General features: G+C 42.1%; 1 protein-coding gene across 1 annotated transcript in view; it reads right to left on the bottom strand.

Annotated features, from left to right (window-relative positions):
* Positions 1-23,034, bottom strand: part of PCSK2 (proprotein convertase subtilisin/kexin type 2) — a 137,626-nt gene that overhangs the window by 38,161 nt on the left and 76,431 nt on the right. The window contains exon 6 of the mRNA XM_038751447.1: positions 6,487-6,563. Coding sequence (XP_038607375.1) covers positions 6,487-6,563 — 77 coding nt within the window. The remainder of the gene's footprint in view (positions 1-6,486; positions 6,564-23,034) is intronic.

Below are 23,034 nucleotides of genomic sequence, written 5' to 3'. Positions count from 1 at the left end.
GTAGGAGGAATGGCCTGGTACTTTCTCGCCCTGGATTCCTGGCTAGGTTTGCACCTACAGAAGGAAGCGGAGGAGGGACCAGAATTATCTACCTCCCTATTTCCTTGTACTCTCACGCTGCGCTGTCAGAGTGAAGCCAACCAAGATGTGGCTAATGCCACAGACTGGGATGTGGGAACCTGGCTCCTTTCTTTTATGAGATGACATGCTGTGATGTACCCATGGAGTAGGTAAGAGGTGCCAGTAAACCTCATCCCAGCCACAGAAAGGTCAGTGGCTGTACACCATTTTATACCCGTCTTTCCACAGCAGGCAATCAATCAGTCAATCAATCATATTTATTTAGCGCTTACTGTGTGCAGAGCACTGTACTAAGTGCTTGGGAAATACAAGTTGGCAACATAAGTTCAAGTTCTCTGGTATTTGCTAATTTGAAAGTTTTTTTTTCTGGCATGCAATCAATATGTGTGCAGTACCGCTTTCTGTACATTCTTTTCCTGCACAGCTGCGGGGCCTACTTTTGCATTCTCTTTTACCCTCCCACACAGTGATTGAATAACTCTTTCTCCATGGACGTTGGTCTCCTGGGTTCAAGATTTCTTTGGTGAATCTTCAAAGGAGAAACAAAGCTGGATTATGCATACTGAATGAAGAGCCAGCCTTCCGGCTGCTCAGCAGGTTTGCTCTGCCGTTCGGTGATTGATGCCCATCACTGCCCAAAATCCCCCTGAAGAAATCACTGGCATCCCCCTCACCACCCCCATCCTGCCCTGGAGTAGGAGAATCAAGGAAAGACTGGGATCAAAGGGGCCGAAGGCCCCAGAAGCCTCCAGCTTCCAGAATTCCTCCAGTTGGGAAACTCTTCTGTGGCTCCCTGATCATTTTCTTTCCATCTGTCCATTTGATCCCTTTAGATTACAGGGTCAGCTTTTTGAGGACAAAGACATGTGCTATGCACTCTGAACTGTACCTGCCTTACTCTGGATGCTGAACAAATATTAAGGAACCAATCCCTTGTCAGTTGCTGAAAATGAGCCATATCTTTTGAATTGGTCACCAATGAATTGCCTTTTCTGTCCAGCACAAATAGGCACAATGCAGGATATATAAAGAGTCCTGAAATAGAGTATAATTGCTCTGGCGAGTACAATATCTCAATTTCTAATTTTCACTAACATGAGAAATTCAAACAGCTAGATGATAGATGCCTGATTCTACCACCATGGCTTGAAGCAACTGAGTTAAACTAAAACTGGCTCTACTGTGGCCCAGGACTGAATTCCTGAAGGACATCTAGAACCCCCACTTCCCACCCCTTCCTTTCCATTAACTGATATTGGAGACCAAAGAAGTAGTCCTTGTGATAGTACTGAATTAAGTGGTAGTCTCTGATACCACACTGAGAACAAGTTTCTCCTTTGTGACTGAAAATGATCATTACCTGGGGCAAAAGAGGAAAAAAGCTCTCAACCCCTTTCTAAAATTTTGTTCAATTGGACAAGATTTTTTTTTTGTGTGTGTGTGTGTGTGTGTGTGGCATTTCTAAGTACTAGGGTAGGCACAGAAGTCACAGGTTCCAATCCCTGCTCTGCCACTTGTCAGCTGTGTGACCTTGGGCAAGTCACTTAACTTCTCTGAGCCTCAGTTACCTCATCTGTAAAATGGGGATTAAGACTGTGAGCCCCACGTGGGACAACTTGATCACCTTGTATCCCCCCCAGCACATAGAACAGTGCTCTGCACATAGTGCTTAACAAATGCCATCATCATTATTATTATTATTATTGTGAGTCCCGCGTGGGACAACCTGATGACCTTGTATCTACCCCCGGCACTTAGAACACTGCTCAGCACATAGTGAGTGCTTAACAAATGTCATTATTATGTATATGTTTGTACATATTTATTACTCTATTTATTTTACTTGTACATATCTATTCTATTTATTTTATTTTGTTAGTATGTTTGGTTTTGTTCTCTGTCTCCCCCTTTTAGACTGTGAGCCCACTGTTGGGTAGGGACTGTCTCTATATGTTGCCAACTTGTACTTCCCAAGCGCTTAGTACAGTGCTCTGCACACAGTAAGCACTCAATAAATACAATTGATTGATTGATTATTAGTATATTATGTTACTTAACTTCTCTGTATCTCTGTTACCTCATTGATGATGTCATTTAGAATGGAGGATCTAGCTGGTACCTCCAGTTAAAGTGTTTCTCAAGAGGGATGTTGAGGGCAATATAGAGTATCGGAACCTGGAATCCAAACGCAGGACAACACACTGGGTTTAAAATGACATAAAATTTGAAGGCAACCTCTCTGTTGGGACCAGGAGTCAAAGTGAGATAGGGGCTGCTTCAACGGGGACTGCCTGGGAACCATGTCAGGATCAAGAAGTCTTGGAGAAAGGACAATGTCTCACAGGAGGTCTTTTTTTCATTACGGGTTGTACTTGGCAATTTTGTGAAAACACTCAAATCTTGCCTTTACTGTCTGGCTTATTATTTTCTCTTTTCTCCTGCTGGCAATCCACATTTTCTGATTGAAGCAACAAGATAGAAAATTACGCTTCTTGGGCAAATTTCCCCACTGCATTTTGAATAAATCCTAGGAGCTCAGAGATGATGTGTAATTATTAAATGGCTCACAGAAGAACAGGCTTCCTCAGTTTCAAAAACAATAATACAGCAAAATCAAATCAAATGAGGAGAGAGAAAATCCAATTTGCATGTCAACCGAAAGCAGTTTCTCATGCATATAAAGTTTACTTTTTTGAAGAATGACTGGTGTGGGGCTTTAAATAGGTTGCTTTTAAAGTAATATAACTGGCATGCAAAGAGGTGTTCCGAAGGAGGGTATTATAAAGAAGGACAGTGTTGTAGAAAAATGTGTGGAGGTGGAGTTTATAATGTCATGGAGCTGGTCTCTGCCTCAGGACAGCATCTCAATAGAATAAAATACCTGCTCCTCCTACGTCTTAGACTGTAGAGCCCCATTTGGGACCGGGACTATCTGGTCGGATTACCTTATGCATACCCAGTGCTTAGCAAACTGCCTGGCACAAAGGATGTGTTTAAAAAATACTATAATAATGATAATAATTTAAAGAGTAGAGATTAAATACGGGGATGACTTTGAATTGTGCAGACTTTATGTCACATTGGAAGATAAAATAGACTTCAGACTTCCCTGGAAGACAGGAGAATATTCTGGATATTGTGAGGTAGGGGGATGTGATTACAGAGTAGAGAGTGGGTGTCAGGAGAGGCAGGAGTTACCGGAGAGGTGGGGGGGAAGAGACTGTTTACATCAAGTGAGATCATAAGGCTCCAAGGGTTCTCTTTCTAAACAAAACAGGAAACTCTTATCAAAGAGGAAGAAATAGATATATCCCAAGAAGCAATGCCTCTACTGCAACCTCAAATCAGCAGTTTTGAAGAAACTGGGTATTTTAAAGAACTGTTGAGTTCCTAATTTGTGACTTCAGGTGAATTTTGAGTAAAAAATATGCCCACAGGGAGGATTCTGAATTTGATACCAAATATGCAGATAAGTCACCAAAATATTAAACCACCACAGAGCTGCTTTTTGCTCAGCTAAACCTCACTTTCAGTACATCTGCAGACTATAGATGTTGGTTCTGCTTCCCTGGTAAACTGACAAACCCAGAAGGCAGAGCTTATGTCCATTCTATATCTATACTACAAAGCAAGGGACCTTGTAGGTGCCTTGAAAAACTCAGAAAAGAATACAGCAAACAATCACAACACTTCTGACAGAGAGAAGACATTTTAGAGATGTCCCTGAGGGAGTACAGAGAATTTGTTTTCTGGACAATGATGCCTACACTGTCAAAGACTTTGATGTTATGCGAAAAAGTTCCCTAGGTGAGGGAGCAACAACAAGAAAAAAAAATGGATGGGAGAAAACAAGGGACCAATCTGAGACATCAAATGAAAAATCCAGAATCGATGTCCATCGGAGCTCGGCAGCGCCAAGTGATTTAAAATACATTTCAATCTGGCTGCAAGTATCATCTATCCAGAGCAGAGAAAATTTAGTGCCGTAAATTCTACGACGACTGATTTAGCTTCAAGAAAACTCTGAGACCTAACAGACAGACAGGCCTGGACAGAATCAAAGTGGAAATGCAGGACCTTCCAGTCATGCTCAGGTCATTTTCTCAGAAAAAGGACTCACTGAAACCAAAGGAACAGCCATGCAAGAAGCCCATAACCACAAATATAAACCTAAGTGTAATGTATTTGTTTAATGTCAATGCTACATTCAAATTACAACATGACAATCTTTACAGCAGTTGCTATCATCAATTTTGATGTTGCTTTCTAAGCTGACAATGTGAAACAAGTTTTTCTATTAACCAACTTAAGCTGGGGAATAAGACTAGCTGATCAGCGTTTAGGAGTTTCCTGTTTCTAAACATAAATTGGGATATTTATTAATGTAACCCAAAAATTGAATGATTCATTGCAAGAAACAAAACCTCAGAGAATCAACAGTTGAGCATTTTCCATCCATATGGGAATGGAGTCTACTTGGGAGAATTTCTGCCACGTATATCTGAAACTGCGGCAATGGAGTGGGTTGGATAATTCAGTGGGCTTTCTGGAGTACACGACTAGCTTGTCGGATTCAAGCTTAAATGCTGCACATGGCAGCTGGATGTTATTTCAAAATGGCATTTTGGATCTTCACACTAGATTTGTGAAGGTCACCAATGGGCTCAAAGAGGAGCGGGGACAGAGCAGAGGAGGAGGATGACAGGAGCGGCCAGAGCTGGTGCCATCGGGAAAGTGGCAGCCGCCTTCCTATTCCCCCAACTATTACCCCAGGAAATAATAGGTGCTCTAAGCTGGAAGTGATTTACATTGGATGTAGCAGGGTAGATTTGTACCTTTAAGTTCTGCTCAGTAGCTGGGCATGAAGGCTTACCTCACGTGCTTTAAGAAGCAGTCTAACCATGGTGCAGGGAAGTTATTTGCATTTTATAGCAGGAGAAATGGAGGTCCAAAAGTTGAATGGCTCCCCCGAGATCACATCTTTCATCCACAAGGGCACAAACAATAGAGTCTGGAGGTACTGATGCCTGCCACTTTATCAACCAACCTCTCTGCCTCTCCATTAGCCAATCTCTCTGTGGCTCCACTAGCCAATCTCTCTGTGGCTCCAATAGCCAATCTCTCTGTGGCTCCAAGAGCCATCTTTCTGCAGCTTTAATAACCAATCTTCAAACACTTCCAAAATCAATCTCTTCATAGCTCCAATATCCAATCTCTCTGCAGCTCCAATAACCAATCCTTCCACAGCTTCAATAACTAATCATACCACAGCTTCGATAACCAGTGAGTATATGAAAAAATGATTTTGGGAAACCTGGCCCAAATTGGATGCATGCAGTGGCCATAGTTACGTCTTCAGTGAAAGGGATCCTTAGCTGCTAATTATGGCTGGGGGAGTCATAATTGCCTATTTTATGTTGACCATCTCATAACTCCCATTCATTTGCATTTGGGAGCCACACACTGACATGGAAGTAGAAATCTAACTTTTTCTTTTCCTTGTTTGTTCCTAGGATTGCACCAGTAACCTGCGCTGTATCAGCCTCCATACTGAAACCTTTTGAACCCCTTCCTAGAGACAGAACTAATGCTGTGTCAAAGGTGTTGTAGGAAATTGGAAACGTCTACAGGCACAATTGTATATCTCTTTGTAAAATCTTGTATGTAGTGCAATTTTTTTAAAATCTTAGTGGATTTCTTCTTAGTTATCTGCCTGCTCTGCACACACAAAGTGCTCAATAAATACTATTGATTGATACCTAACACAACAGGACTTCGGTGCAAGTAACCCTGGGCAGATGCTCAGGTGTTTGAAAGTGACCATAATCCATAGGGGATGTAACCTTTATGTCCCTGTTACTTTGGCAAACAAAATACTTGTCTGAAGGAAGAAGAGCCTCTTAGTGCCACGCTACAGATAAATGAATGCTGGACTGGGGCATGAGGGAAAATTGCAATGGGAAATTGGAAACTTCTCTAAGAATAAGTATTTCTCTGTAAATAGCATATACAGTGCAATTGTTTCTTCAGATTTGATCACTTCTCAGTTATTTGCATCAAACTTCCATTGAACTGGACAGGACTGATGGTCATTTTTGATTGTCTTGATCATCCCCTAGTTCTCTTACCTACAGAGGTATTTTCTATTGCCTTCAGCAGACTGGAGGAATGAATAATTCCTAGATTGTATCCCCAAAGATTGAACTATGGGAAAGAGATCTTTGGAGGAGCTTTGTCTTAAAAACCATTCTTAGGACTGTATCCCCTACTCTTCCAACAGTCCTGAGAAAATCAGGAAACCTTTTAATGTGGTGAAGTACTGAAGAACCCATTATCAATATCACTAAAGTTTTAATAAGCCGTTAATGACTCGGGTGAAAGGTTGGCTCCCAGAGCTTGATTTACCTGTTAAACCAGTCGTCTGTGTATCGGGGATAAGGATACGGATCATTGCTGCTGAAGTCATAACTTGCTTCGGCATTCTGAAAAACATTCAGATATCTCAGTAGGTCAGCGTGCAAACACAAGTCCAGGGAACAGAAACTCCGATGCTGTAGTAGTAATAGTAGCTTTTGAGTAGAGGATCGTTTATATCATTTGGAATGCTAGGAATTAACTGGGGGATCCATGTTGGAGCAGGTGGGTTTTCAGGAAGGCTTTGAAAGTGGAGAGGGCTGGAGTCAGTTGCATTTGAGGGAAGGAAGGAGTTCCAAGCTGGGATACTGTGTGAGCAAGGGGTCTGAGGTGGAAGAATCAACAGCAAGGTACAGTTAGCAGGTTAACTTGGGAGGAATGGAGAGAAAGGGTTGAGAAGCAGTGGATAAAGACAGCGGATATGTAAGCAAGAAAAAGTTTTGGGAATTCAGCATGCCAGTTAATCCACCTGTAAATTCCATTAACCACTTAATTACTAATATTCTTTCCTCACTCTCATTTCCAGAAGTGTTCAGAAGTAACAATGTGCTTTGAGGTACAGGATATACTTATGGTCTTTCTCACTATGAAACTGGGTCCTCTTAACTTTATTGTTGGAGTGATTACAAGGATGGTTCATTTAAGCCTCTTTGCCAGCAAATACCAGACTGTCTTTGTTTCTTTGGGGTTTTTTAAAATTTTTTTTTACACCAGTTATTCACTTTCTACCTGTTGGTGTTCCAGAATAAAATTACTTATAGCTCTCTTTATTTCTTGCCTGGCCAAATACATACTATTTACCCTGTCTGCAATCTTGATAAAGTCATTTTCTAAAATAGGTGTAGAATACTAGGGTCAAACAGGGGGAAGGTTTAGGGCCAATATGAGCCAGATCCAAAAGACACCTCTTCAGATCTTGTGAGATAGCTCTCCCTCTCTCCCCTGAAAAAAGAGACACCTAATCATGCAAATGTACTGTTATCCTTTGTATCAATTCAACTTTGGAGATGACCGGTTTGCATTTTCAGTGATGACTTTTGACTGAACTACTGGAATCCAGAACAGTGGCTGAACTATCTTAAAAACATCCCTGCCCCCTGCAGAAACGGTCAATGGTTGAGAACAAATTTATGGTCCCTACCAGTCTCCCACTGAAGTTCATCAGCCAGCAGAGCCATTCTCCCAGTTGTGTGACATAGTAGAAACAGTGAAGGTCACTCCCTTCACCTGGCCACAAATCCTGGTTTTCAGAAGGATGGTCACTCTGTAACTGTTCTTACAGCACAACCAACAGAACACTGAAAACAGTTAGAAATGGGTCATGCCAGTGTCCCTAATCTCAATTTTGAAGAGTATATGTGAACTGAGATTTAAAGCCTATTATAATCGGTTCCTGGGGTTTCCACGTATCAGATCTAGAAATTGAGGTTTGAAGGAGATTTCAGTGGCAGGTATGGTTTTCATACGCAGTTCAGACAAGGCGGGAAATTTTTGGAAACCAAGATCTTGTGCTTTTTGGGGGTTCTGGCCCATTTCTCCACATATGCTCCCTTTACAGAACTTTCTCCTTTCTCCAACAGTCCTGGCTCTCTTGAAAAGCAGTGTGGTCTAGCGGATAGAACAGAGGCCTTGGAGTCAGAAGGACCTGGGTTCTAATCCCAGCTCTGCCACTTGTCTGCTGTGTGTCCTTGGGCAAGTCACAACTTCCTCTGTGCCTCAGTTATCTCATTTAACTGTAAAATGAATATTAAGACTGTGATTGACTGACTACTATTTCCCCTATTTGTAATATATTTTGATGTCTGTCTCCCCATTTAGACTGTAAGCTCCCTGTGGGCAGGTATTGTGTCTCCTAAGCCCACAGTACTAAGCCCATGGCACAGTGTTCTGCACACAGTAAGAGGCAATAAGTACCACTGATTGATACTACACCTCCTGCGGGATCACGAACAAGCCAGCTCAGTGAAAAGGAAAAATGGCAAGCTGGTTAAACCCAGAGTTATTCAGAAATCTGAAAGACAGCTGCCAAAGCAATTGAAGACATCAGGCCACGTCATTTAAGAAGAGTGAAATGGAATAGTACAATTATATAGGGTCGAGATTAGGAAGAGAGGAGATATAGCTTTCAAGAGACAGATAAAGGAGAATCATTTCTTCAGTGACATTAAACTCTTGGTCATTTGCATATGAGCTCTCAACACTGCAAACCACCAACAGGCAATAGCTTAGTGAACAGGGCACAGAATTGGGAGTCAGGAGATTAGGATTCTAGTCCCAGCTCCTCCATCTGCCTGCCGTGTGACCTGGAGCAAGTCATTTAACCTATCTGGGCCTCAGTTTCCTCATCTGTAAATCAATCAATCAATCAGTCGTATTTATTGAGCGCTTACTGTGTGCAGAGCACTGTACTAAGCACTTGGGAAGTACAAGTTGGCAACATATAGAGACAGTCCCTACCCAACAGGGGGCTCACAGTCTAAAAGGGGGAGACAGAGAACAAAACCAAACATACTAACAAAATAAAATAAATAGAATAGATATGCACACGTAAAGTAAATAAATAGAGTAATAAATATGTACAAACATATATACATATATACAGGATATACATATATACAGGGATTCAATCCCTGTTTTCCTCCTACTTAGACTGTGAGACCTATGAGGGACAGGGACCATGTCTGGCCTGACTACCTTATATCTACCCCAGTGCTTAATACAGTGCTAGACACACAGTAAGTGCTTAACCAATACCACTATTATTATCATCATTATTCCTAGCTCTGCCACTTGCCAGCTCTGTGATATACAGCAAGCTACTTAACTTCTCTGCACCTCAATTTTCTCATCATTAAAATGGTGATTAAATACCCATTCCCCTTCCCCCTATTAATGTCAATCTCCCTCTCTAGACTGTAGGCTTGTTACAGGGCAAGGAATGCTTAGTACAGTGCTCTGCACACAGTAAGCGCTCAATAAATACGACTGAATGAATGAACGTGTCTGCTAATTCTGTTGTACTGTGTTCTCCTAAGAGCTCTGCACATAATAAACACTCAATATGATTGACTGGTTGATTGAGGCATTATTATTTTTGTTGTTCTAATGTGCTCTTGGGTAGCTGCAGCCGAAGTGCAGCCAGCTCCAGGTTGTTTCCTCCCCTCCCTCTCCCCACTGATATGTTTCAGCCATTTAAATCACCCTCAGCCTTATACGCACTAAACTCTTGCAGGGAGGAAAAAAAAAAGGATTTTCTGCGTGAAACTCACTGATGTGCCTGCCAAAAGTGGTACTTTTTCCCTGGTGGCATGGATAAAACACTGGCAAAGACTATCCCCAGAGATGGTGTCTATTTCTGAAGACACTTCAAAATAGGAAACCATCTGGCCTGGAAGGGTTAGGCACTGCCATGCTGGGAGGCCAGGGACTGGACCATATGACCACACAAAGTCCCCTCCAGCATCGTGATTCTGTAACTGCCAAACCAAGTCTGGCAATTATTTTAGAGTCTCTCAAATGGCACAGGCTATGGATTAACCCAGAATAACGTCAGCATTTGTCTTCAAAGACGAGTGGCGAAGACTCCGTCACGTCAGAGTCCCAAGTGCAGTCACTGGGAAAGAGGGGGGCAGGTCTGGTGGAGGAGAGCTTACCCGGGGACCTCCCCTCCCATCCCCAGCACAGCCCTGCTGCCAGAGAGCCACACCTCCAGCCTTAAGTCCTGACAGTCACTGCTTCCGAGAACACCATTGTCTCTTCAAGTACGAAAAACGCTGTGGGCTCTTCATATTAAGCCCAAGCGAAGGCTGTGAGCCTGTTGTTGGTTAGGGATTGTCTCTGTTGCCAAATTGTACTTTCCAAGCACTCAGTACAGTGCTACCTCGTCCCCCTCTCCATCCCCCCCATCTTACCTCCTTCCCTTCCCCACAGCACCTGTATATATGTATATATGTTTGTACATATTTATTACTCTATTTATTTATTTATTTTACTTGTACATATCTTTTCTATTTATTTTATTTTGTTAGTATGTTTGGTTTTGTTCTCTGTCTCCCCCTTTTAGACTGTGAGCCCACTGTTGGGTAGGGACTGTCTCTATATGTTGCCAATTTGTACTTCCCAAGCGCTTAGTACAGTGCTCTGCACATAGTAAGCGCTCAATAAATATGATTGATGATGATGATGATGGTAAGCGCCCAATAAATACGATTGAATGAATGAAAAAATAGCCTTGAGAGCCTCACCCCCCCATCGACCGAAGCTACTAACCTGCCCGGACCACTAAGCAGCCCGTATAACTCAGGAAAGGCCCATTAGAATGATGGAAAGATTTTTCTCTTCTGAAGCCTGAGGGTGTGTTCCAGCCCCATAATAAGTTGGCACAGCAATGTTAATACATACTCTTCTATCATAACCTCCTTCCATTATCCCTCAAGACAGTTAATGGAAAAACTCATTTGGGAGCCACCCAGCTAATCTTGCCTTGCATGGCCTATTTAAAGCAAAATGAGTATCCCCAGACTGACTTCCAAATTGCAACCATATTGCCACTGGATTATCTTCGTTTGGGTGAACCGCTAAAATATTCCAGCAAATTATATCTTTAAAACACTGCCACTGCTCCCATTCATATCTAATATGGCCATGGCTGAATGCTCCCCACAGCCCCTGATTTTCTGAAATAAATCTCTCCCCAGCACTAGCTTGCTTTAATCTCAACTGGAACCAACATTCAAAAGATTTATGTTTAATAATATGCTGCACAATAAAACTTAATGAAACTTAACATCTCTCTTGATAATGGGAAAAAAACAACAACCCTCCAACACCCACTTCCTCACTTGGACTCTGTTAAATCAATGAATCTTCTGAGATCTTGGTTCTTTTCTAAGATTTGTTGAGCCAGATGTTCCAAACCTGAGTTAGGAACTGAGAGTAAATTAGTTGTACATGGAAGTTAAGCATCCTTTTAGGTACTGGAACACTCTTTGCTACTAAATCCAGCAAAGTTTCCCCCAGTTTACTAAATACTTTGGTAGAAAAACCAATCATCTGCATCTTGGTTACTAAACTGAAACTGGTTGGGGTAATTGGGGAAAAAAAATGCTCAGATAACTTAATAAAATTGGAGGCACATCTGTCTGGGATGGTGAAATAAAATTATGTTTGATTAAACTGTCAATTATCTCTCTGATTAATTGCTCTTCTACTAGGCTGCAGAGACCTGAAAGAGTTAATAAGAGTTTAGTGGGCCAGGGATGATGGTGGGGGGGAGGGTAAAGAGACAGGCAAAGTGGGATGAGGAAAGCGGTAGGGGCTTAGCGTATTCAGGTGGTCTGGGGTAAGTAATAACAATAATGATGATAATGGCATTTGTTAAGTGCTTACTATGTGCAAAGCACTGTTCTAAGCACTGGGGGCAATACAAGGTGATCAGGTTGTCCCACGTGGGGCTCACAGTCTTAATCCCCATTTTACAGAAGAGATAACTGAGGCTCAGAGAAGTTATGTGACTTGCCCAAGGCCACACAGTAGACATGGGGTGGAGTCAGGATTCGAACCCATGACCTCTGACTCCAAAGCCCGAGCTCTTTCCACTGAGCCACGCTGAAAGTGTTGTACTTGGGATTGCGAGTAGTGAGGTGAGAAGGGTAGGCAGGATCTAGACTGTAAGCTCGTTGTGGGCAGAGGCCATTTCTACCACTCGTTTAATTAAAAGAAGGGACATACTACGAAGGGTCAGATGAGTTAATTCACTAATTTTCAAGTCAGGGGTTGGAGAGTCAATTAGCAAGTGTACGCAACTAGTTATAACAGGGTAGGGAAGAGGTTTCCTTTCTGCGAAGCTTAATAATGTAAACAGGTGGAACTCCTTTCAACTAAGCAAACCACAGACAGCGACAGGATCGATGGCAATGGATCAGAAACTCCTGATAAGTGTGTAGTAATTTCTGAAACCCAACTAATATCCTTGCTGGGTGAATAAAATCGATAACAATGATAGTGTCTTATCGAAGTCAAGAGGAAATTGAGGGTGTACAGACTCCATTATGCTTGTACATAAAGGAAACAGCACTTCCCTTGACTTCAGTCTAAGTGGGACTCTAAGGGTCTAGTATAAAATCAATCATCCCAGTCTATGAAGTTGGGTATAAAACTATCATCATATCACTGGAGATAATTTTCTGTTGGGGCAAAACACCGGAGAATTAGATCATTTGATGGTGAGAGGGTCAAATGAGTACTATGGGTCAAAGAAAGCAGGTTACATTGACCTTCAATAATTTAATAAAAGGAAAAAGAGAGGATGGTCATTCAGAGACATAGAAGACCTCAGAGGCTTGGGACTGAACTACACAGGTAACTGGTTGATGGACAATACTGTTACAAAACCTTCACAGATTGAAAAACTGAAGCGGAATGGTATATTTCATCAGGCAATTCAAGCTCAATTCCTTGCCACTGCACAAAGACAGAACCAGATGCTGAGGCATGTAATAGCAACCGTGTAAATCACCTTATGAGGAGTGAGGCACAATTTTGGAAGAGGAAACCAGAAAATATCATGGCAGCCACAGCCTAAATTTGTGTTGTCAGGGTGATAAGAGTCAAGTTAATTTGGGAGTCCCTATGCTTTGCTTTAGTATTGCACAGTCCTGAAAAATCATATGCTTTTTATAGCCTTTGTTTTTCCTCACTGATATTTGATTTAATTTGAAATGACGTATTAAACCTACCAAACCACTCAGATTTCAGACTATTCTGAAAGAATTAGGCAGATTACCAATTCCTATAAGCTTCATAATGTACTTCTAATAATTAGTCAGATGGGCAAATAAAAGATCCACTGAATCCAGTTGACACATCAGCTATGCTGCCCCTGAGGAGATAGCCACTTATCCAAAGAAGTGCCCAACGAATAACAATGGTGTTTACTAAGCACTTCCTATGTGGTAAGAAATGGGATAGATACTTGATACTGATGGCTGACATTGTCCCTGCCCTAAGAGAGGCTTCCAGTCTTAGTGGAAGGGAGGGCAAGAATTGAATCCTTACTTTGCAAATGAGGAAACTGAGTGCAGGGAAGTCGCCCTTGGGAAATCATAACTTGTTTAGTGCTCAGTCATTTACCACTCTATTTTCACAGACCCAATTAAGAGAGCTCCTGGATTTATGCCATTTCTGACTGGTGCATGCCAGGCTGATAGGGCTTCTGTGACGCCCAGTTAGTCACAGCTAGGCTACAATAGGTTGGTGTTGGCTTCTTTTCATCTTTAAAGCAATCCTTCGGTCCACCCAATTTACAGTTGCCCCACTGTTGAACTGTACTCTCCCAAGTGCTTAGTATGGTGCTCTGCACACAGTTAGTGCTCAATAAATACGACTGACTGAATTTCAGTTCTTCTTAGAGCAGTAGTTTATGTCGTCTGCTGTCTTCCGTTCTTCTTATGATTGTGATAAGCTTTGATGCTGGAGTTCTGGCTGCATTCTAGGGCCCTACTATGAGGGGACATCTCTAGTCTGCAAGCTAGATCGAGACCTAGTCTGCGGGCAGGGATTTGCTATACCCGTTCTTTTGAACTGTGCTGTCCCATGTGCTTAGTACAGGGTTCTGCCCAGAGTAAACTCTCCAAAAATACCACTGCTTGCTGCTTATTGGTAAAAATAGCTCTCAGGGGGCATTGGGGGAACCATGCTTGAGGTTGAGTGTGGGATGTGTGGTTGGCCCAGGAATGACAGCAGTGCTTTCACACACTGGAAGGAAAAATCTGCTTTGTAGAGTATCCTGCTCAATGGGTGCTCGATAGTGGTAGAAGTGTTGAGGAAAGCACTGAAGTGGTGGGAGTGTTAAGATCATTTCAGTGTTGTTCCTCTCTCCTGAAGATTTCTTGTTTGTCCCTGATGAGGGTGGCACCATCTCTACTCTTCAGTGGTGCTGTGGCGGTATGTACTAGTCCTTAGATACTCTCCTGGGATGTGCAGAATTCCTTAGTTGGATTCTGTGCTATCGCCGCCTATCTCTTTAGTTATGATCCCTCCACTTGTCAAGCACACTTCTTAGGTTCTTCTGTATTTTTACGATGTGATCATCGACATGCTTGTTTTACTGTACAGAACTCCTTGTTCTTGGAGTGATTACTGTCAAACTTGTAGTAATTGTATAGGTGGCCAGGTGGAGTGTATTTTATAAAGATACACAATCCCTGATCACATTGGTAGGGGAAGATGGGGTTGCTTGCCACTTCAGAGCTGCTTTAAGCTTGTTGCAAAGTTCCAAGCCAAGTTTCATTGTTCCCTGGGTAGTGAGGATGACAGTTCGTGTTACACTGATTTTAATGCTGGTAATCACTTGGAACAATTCAGGCATTGGCCAGGCCAGCACCCACCGCCACATGTGGCAGTACTAATACATACACTCCTCAGGTTTCTTTTTTGGACAACGATCCACTCACTATGGTGCCACTGCTCAGATCTTGTGTGCAGTCGAACAGCCTTTCTCTTATTTGATAAGTGAAAAACTGCTTTGGTGAGCCTCGCAAAGAACAGGGTCGCCACAGAAGTCTCAGCTGTATATGCTAACAGTACTTTAATACAGTGCTCTGCACACAATAAACAATGTACTAAAAGTGCCTTTTTGGCACTTTCACTGAGCAGAAGCAGGCCACTGCTATTCAACTAACCAGACTCACAGTGGCAATGCACTGAAATCTTCCATGAGAAATACATTAACACTGTTGCATTTCTTAAGTGTTCACTAAGTGCCATGCCCTGTATTAAGCACTGGAGTGGATACAAGATCATCAGGTCATCGGGCTCACTTTCTAAGCAGGAGGGAGCACAGGTACTGAATCCCCACATGAGGGAATTGAGGCACAGAGAAATTAAGTAATTTGCCCAAGGCCACACAGCAGGTAGTGGCAAAGCTGGGATTCGAATCTAGGCCCAGACTCTTTTCACTAGGCCAGATGCTCATCAGATATTGGTACGACTGTGAGGAAAGTGCCCAAACTGTCATGGAATCTTTAGTGTCAGTCATTACTTTCAGTCATAGTAGGGGCACATGCAATCCTGTGTTAGAAGTCAGTGTAGGGACATTTGTTGCACAGTGAAGCCTCTGGGCGAAATCTACCCCTGTACCAAGAGGGGTTGCCAGGGTGTCATAATAACTATACTCATTCCCCAAAGTTCAAAAAGAGGGCAGACCTTTCTAGGATCATCTGTCATCCATCACCAATTTCAGGGAGCTAGCCATTATCAGACTGTCTTTGTTCAATCAGGGCTTTGAAACTGACTCTTTAATCAGGCATCCTCCTTATTGGATGACAGGGCCTCTCACTGCTTCAAAGCATGTTCTGTAACACTACTGCTGATTTCTCTGTGTTGTTTACATATTCATAATTGCATAAAAAATAACTACCAAAGACAAAGAAGAAAACAACTGTGTCACGGAATTTAACCCACCAGTTAAGGCTCACCACTTGTGTCTCTTTGGTGGATATGGGAGAGGCAGTCTAGTTTTAGAGATCCCTTTCCCAGTTCTCCTGCCCATTTGGGAGAATGGCACATTCCTAAACAGGGATGCAGAGACACCCTGGAGATGATGCTGAGTGATCAATCAATCGAATTTATTGAGCACTTACTGTGTGCAGAGCACTGTACTAAGCGCTTAAGTGATGTCACTGCTGGCTCCTCTGCAACTGAGCGACCAGTGCCCAAGGGTGCCTACTTGCACTGGACGTTTGATTAGGTTTTCTCCTTGAGAGCAGGACAAACGACCTATTTTCAAGCGTTGGGCTCTGCTGAGCCATCCATACTCTCTCAGCCATTCCCCGATTACCAATGGCACAGCTGGCTGAGGCTGAAGATGCTGTTTCTGGGCAAAGAGCATAATACTTCCCTGCACCCTCTTTGGAAACAGACTTTACTGTGCCCTTGTCCATCTTTTATACCATTTTTGCCTATGGCATGAAAGTATGACATAAAAAATATTGGGGGCTTTGCAATTTACCTTGTGCAGTGACAGAGCACGCTGAAGCAATAAACTAAGTTTATCTTTACATTCCTTTCATTTATCCTTCCTCTAAAAACCTGGGCAATTGCCTCGGGAGCAGTCATCCAAGTTAAACTTTGAGGTCTAGGGATTAGGGATGGAACAAGATTAGCAATGCCTTTTGTTTCTACAACAATAATAATATAGTAATATTTGTTAAGCACTTACTGTGTGCCAAGCACTGTACTAAGTGCTGGGGTGGATACAAGCAAATTGGGTTGGCCACTGTCGCTGTCCCACATGGGGCTCACAGTCTTAATCTCCATTTTACAGATGAGGGAACTGAGGCACAGAGAAGTAAAGTGACTTGCCCAAGATCACACATCAGACAAGTGGCAGAGCTAGGACTAGAACCTAGCGTCTTCTTGCTCCCAGGCCTGTGCTCTATCCACTCTGCAATGCTGCTTCATAGGTAACACCTTCTGGAAAGGCTGGTACTATAGCTTAGTTTTCATAATCTCGCCATAACATGCCTTAATTAACTTTGCTGAAAAGCTGGTTGGTGGCATTTTATACAATAATCCTGGGCATTGTTACTGATAAACACCTAGAGCATTGATTACATTTGTAATGAGATGGCTTTCTTTGTGGCAAACTCAGGAACTTGGCACCAGCTACTGTGCTTTTTCCACTGAAACAACCCATATTTAGTTCAATGGAACCTGATCTTTCCTCCTAGCTGCCTGAAATGGGAAAGACGTCAGCCTTTATCACAGCTTCCAAGATAATTATTGCTTCAAGATTAAGATTTGGATCTTGAGAGGCTAGGAGGGTCAACTGGAGTCTCGCCACCCCAAAGCTGCCAAAGGGCATCAGGTCTCTGTCAGGGAGAACTTGTGAAAGTCTTGTCCCTGAACAAGACCTGTTTGTGCCCTGAGGCAATATAATAATAATTATAATTAGGGTATTTGGCAAACGTTTACTATGTGCCAAGCACTGTACTATCCGCTGGGGTAGATACAAGATATTCAGGTTGGAAACAGTCCCTGTCTCACATGAGGCTCACAGTCTAAGTAGAGGGAGTAGGATTTAATCCCAATTTTACAGATGAGGAAACTGGGGCGCAGAGAAGGTGCGTGACTTGTCCAAGGTCACACAGCAGACAAGTGGCAGAGCTAGGATTAGAACCCAGGTCCTCTGACTCCGAGGTCCGTGCTTGTTCCAATTAGGCCATGCTCACATGAGAGGGAAGGAAGGGTCCCCAACTGATATGGAGAAAGATTAAATGTGCTTTTGGTACCTTTCTGGTGTTCATCATTTTAACTGGATTTAAAGTTCAACAAACTTTGACAATATGTCCGATAAAACCCAACTTCATAATTCAGAAAATTATGGAAGAGTAATCGGAGCTTTCATTTGTAAGATGGATACATAGTGTATTAAGTTGCTTCAAAGGAAGGGCATAACATATCAATCACTGTAATCCCATCAATCATACTCATGCTCTACTAAACAGGGGGTCTTGAAATAAAACAGCCATTACTGAAATCCATGTCTCAGGTCCTAGGACATTTCTACAGATGACATGGGTTTTCACTTATAAAAAAAAAGATAGCCATAACGGTTGCAATTGATGCCATACAATGTGGAGCAACTGGCGTTTAAGACAGTTAAAGTCCAATAAAGGAAAACCTTTGTGAAATTCATATCCTCCAAACAGAGCTCGTCTTAGTTACAAGCAAGCCACTAGGCTATAACTTGCAATGGTTCCGAGAACACGGAACTAGCAAGTGCAATTTTCCCCATCTCCCCTTTAACTGAATAAAATTCTCCTAATGAGAAAAAAAGGAGCATGGCCTACTGGAGAGTGCACGGGCATGGGAGTCAGAAGGCCCTGGATTCTAATCCTGGCTCTGCCAATTGCTTGCTGTGTGACCTTGGGCAAGTCGCTTCACTTCTCTGTGCTTCAGTTTCCTCAACTGTGAAATGGAGATTAAGACTGTGAGCCCTATGTGGGACAAGGACTGTGTCCAACCTGATTAGCTTGTACCTACTGAAGTGCTTAGGAAGGTGTTTGATGCACAGTAAGAGGTTAAAAAATACCATAAAAAAAAACAAACCGCCCCTGTCACCCCCGCCCCCCCCCCCCCCAAGAAAAAAACATTTACAATGTAAGCATTGTGGGCAGGGAACGTGTCTACCAACTCTGCTATATTATACTTTACCAAGAGCTTAGTATATATAATCTGCACATGGTAAGCATTCAATAAATATGATTGATTCATCAAAAGTACAACTAGCCTGAACTTCCACCTCCTCCTTCCCCCAGCCAACACACCCTCCTACCCCAAATTCCAAGGTGGTAGCAATCCCATGGAAGCAGAGAGGGAAAATCGGCAGATTTCTTTGTAAGGCCTTGTTTGTTAAGTTACTAACCTGTAGAACAACCTTGCCCCCAAAATCCTCTAGATTGTAAACTCATTGTGGAGCAGGGAACATGTCTACCATTCTGTCATATTGCACTTGTCCAAGGCTTAATACAGTGCTCCGCATACAGTGAGTGCTCAATAAATACCACTGATTGACTGATGTATTGATTGGCTGGCCTACTCCTTGGGTCACTACAGAAATGTTTAAAGCACAAGAGGAGTTATACATTAATGATAATTATACAATTAATTATATTAAATGATAGCTTGCAGAATTACCACAACCCCAAATCTGTGTGACTCAATCCCAAGAAATAGTTTATTCATACATAGGATCTGGCCAAGAAGTACCATCTGCACCTTCATACTAATGTCTCTGTGACCCAGGAGTACTTTAAACCTAGCAGCTAGCAGGAATGATATTCGACATATATTCTCTGAATTCTGGGTCCTACGCTCTGGAAAGAATGACAAATACCCAGGAATAGTAATGCAACGCCTGTATTGTGGCATTCTTCATTACTCTGATTTTAAATTAATATTGAATATTATTTTCTGTGTGAATTTTAAGATCACGGAACTATCTAATTTGGGTTGATGGCTTGCATTTGCATTTAAATGGAAATTCAAGCATCCTTCATGATGAAAAATTAAAATCTTCAATATAATTAAAAGTATTATTTTCACATTTCCTTTTTGAGAGCTTCAAAGGATTTTCCAAACACATTATGATCCATATTATTATTATTACTGTTATTATCAATCTTCCTGATACTGATATCAGCAACTATAACAACACACGGACAGTGTTCCATGTTAGTTTGCTAACCGTCTCTGCAGACAGGGCACTTTTGCCTGGAGAATCAGTCATATCTTTTGATGGCTTACTGTGTGCAGAGCACTGTATTAGCCCTTGAGCGCATACAATATAACGGACTTGGTAGCCATATTCCCTGCTCACAGTGAGCTTCCTGCCTCTGAAATTTCTTTCCTTGCTTGGGGGCTCCAAAAGAACTTATTGTCCTTCAGGGTCTGAGCCAAGGCCCTTCTTTTAAACCTAGCTGTTTGCATACTGTCTTGCTTTTATGGTATTTTAAACGATTAAAAAAAATACACTGCTCTTTTGACACCATTATCTCTGGGTTCCTTGGAAAGCACATTGGTGTGTCCCTGGTTGTTCATTACTCCAACTCATCAACAGTATTTATTAAGTGTCCACAGTAGGGTGCTAGACACTTGGAAACCTACAACAGAAGTAAGACATGGTCCCCCACCCACAAGGAGCTTACAATCTACCTGGGGAGCCAAGCAGACACACATTACCATCTACGAAAGGTAAAAGAGTGACACCACAGATATGAATGATTTAAAATACCAAGTAAGCAAATTAATCAACAAATAAATGAACTGATTTACCCATGAATGTTAAGGTGGCAGGAGAGGTGCCTTGATCAGGAAGGTGGAGGGTTCCGCAGGAAATACCTCTTGGGAGAGGAGACTTTTTAGAAAAGTTTTAAAAGATTGCAGTGATTCATATTTTTAGTGGGCAGCAAAAGCGGAATACACAACAATAATAATAATGGCATTTATTAAGCACCTACTATGTGCAAAGCACTGTTCTAAGCGCTGGATACATGTGAACCACAGACAAAATAAGTTCCATGGGAAGAAGCAACATTACACCATTATTATTATTATTATTATTATTATTAGACTCAAAAGCTTTTGCTTCATGAGACTGAGAATGGTGCCAGTCAGCTGTGCAACACTGAAGTAAAACTGCAATTAACCACCCTAAATATTCAGAGCAATCCAAGGGAGATGAGGGATTAGGAAATCTAGCCAAGGATACAGTTGATAGCCTTATGAAGGCCACTGTAACCATGGGCAGACTAGATTTCCAAGTAGAAAAATGCCAAAGTCAAGAGCAAATCAAAATTAAAAAATGGAAAAACTAGCAACAGAAGATACAAATGCTGAGGTTTACAGAATGTTATTTAAAGCCACTACCACTGAAATTTAAAGGTGTAACTTCCAAGTCCGACTGCCTGATTACGAGAAAAGAATCACCATGTGCACAGTCACAGGAGCACCCTAAAGCTTTTCTTGAAATGGATGGAAAAGGTTTCAGACTAAAATAACTCCAAATCAGCTCACCCTAACTTCCTTTTTACTCCAGGTGTAACAAGCAGAGAGAAAATGACCAAACTACATGGAAATCTTCTTCTGGTGTGGTCCCAAGCAGAAGCAGTTCAGAACCAGCCAGGATGGGTGAAAAAGCAGCAACAAAATAGAGTACTCTTGGAGGAAAATTCAGATCTGCCAGAGGGGTGAGTGGAGCTCTTCCCCTATTGATTGGAGAGGCAAACTCCTCCTAAGATTTCCCAATGGATTCTGTGAAGTATAGACAAACACAGCCAGTCCCACTGAATCTTGGGTTATGTAGTGCTACTTGTCCTTTGTTTCCTGCAATTCTTCTTCAATCTTTTGTTCAGGCCAGTGTGAAAGAGTTTTAAAGCACACCATTTTGGCTGTGAGCTCACTGCCTAACAATTATCCCCACTGTAATGAGGCAAACAGTGAGTCCTATAGTGGTTAAGTGACCATTCTTTGCCCCACTGCTCTTTAAACCCTGAGTCTCTGAACTTGTGGCCCTTGCCTTGTACCTTGACAATATCTGGGCTCAGGAGAATAAGCTACTTTCGTGGCTTAATATATTGACTTCCCTCAGCTTAGTATAATGCCTGGTACATAGTAAATGCTTAATAGATACCATTACAACTTCCCGCATCCTGCAATATCTCTTATTCTTTTACCTGGCAGAGGATTTGTATTACAGGGACATCATCCCTGAGGCTCTTGGGCTTTGAAAGTAGAGTCCCCTTAGTTAAGTATGATGTCAAGTACCACTGCTGAAAGCAATCCACTGGATGTGTTGTGCTTCATGTTTTAATTGTAAGTGAATAATTAAGGGCTCTTGGTGAAAAAGAATTTTCAGTAGGCTGAGACTCTGCAGGGTTTCTACGTTTGGAGCTAATCTTATTTCTACTGCAAAGATTTTTTTCTGGGATGGCCCTGTACAGTGGAAAATTCTGTTTAGTCCTAAAATTCAAGGTGCTATAAGCAAGGAATCACATCTATTTTGTGGTTATGTGGAAAGAGGTTAGTGGGGGACGGGGTCAGATAGGGTGGAAAAAAAGAAAAGACACCAGGCACCGGTGCCAGAGAGTCATAACCTGGGTGGGCCGAGTCAATGGGGCAGGAAAGTCCAGCTCCAGTGAAGACCTGGGATACAAATAGTGGTTGTCCAATTAGCATATTCTACTGATCTGATGAATAGGGGGTGCCCTGATTCTCTAGGGGCTTTCAATCTCTCACAGGATTACCTGGTAGCCATAATAATTTATAGGGAGGAAAATGGGGCAACTCTAATTTTGAATACACAAAGGAAGGCCATTATGCCATCCCACCACAACAGGAATTGGGTTTGAAACCTCTGAAGGTTTAATCCCTCGGACCTTTGACTTTTTCAAAATAAATGAAGCGACTCTGAACCACTAATAAAATCGAGCATAGAAAGCATCATTATTTAGAATTGAAATAAAACTTTAGAAGATGGAGGCAGAACAATTGCATAATCTCACAATTAATAAAAAACTAGACGGATTTGAAACAAGTTTACACTCTCAAAAGTCCCTTCAGAATAAAGAAGGGACCTCCAAGAAAACATGGCTGAGAAATGCACACGTTAATGTAAAAAAAAAAAAAAAAACAGGAGTATAGAACAGATGCTCTAAATTGTTGCACTCTCTAACATTCTGCAAGAACATAGCAGGTTTAGGAATTCAGGCCTGGTCATATAAAAATATAATGTTATACTATTTGAGGTGTTTTAACAATGCAAACAATTCAAGGTGTTAATAACCGAGTCCTCAGTGATGAGGACATATTTTTTAGGATCAGAAGTAGCAGGGGAGCATGAAGATAAAAGATTTTCCCAGGACCTCCCTGGGCTAAGCCCGTGGGCTCTCCAAGAAGATCGCTGGTATGGACCAGAAGCCTGAACTTGTTCTTTTCCTGAGACCAGAGATCCTCAGACAGATCCCTAAACATAAGTTT

This window comes from Tachyglossus aculeatus, chromosome 9 (assembly GCF_015852505.1).
Source record: "Tachyglossus aculeatus isolate mTacAcu1 chromosome 9, mTacAcu1.pri, whole genome shotgun sequence".
Lineage (NCBI taxonomy): Eukaryota > Metazoa > Chordata > Mammalia > Monotremata > Tachyglossidae > Tachyglossus > Tachyglossus aculeatus.
Note: the sequence above shows the minus strand (reverse complement) of the source record. Positions and strands in the feature narration are given on the sequence as shown.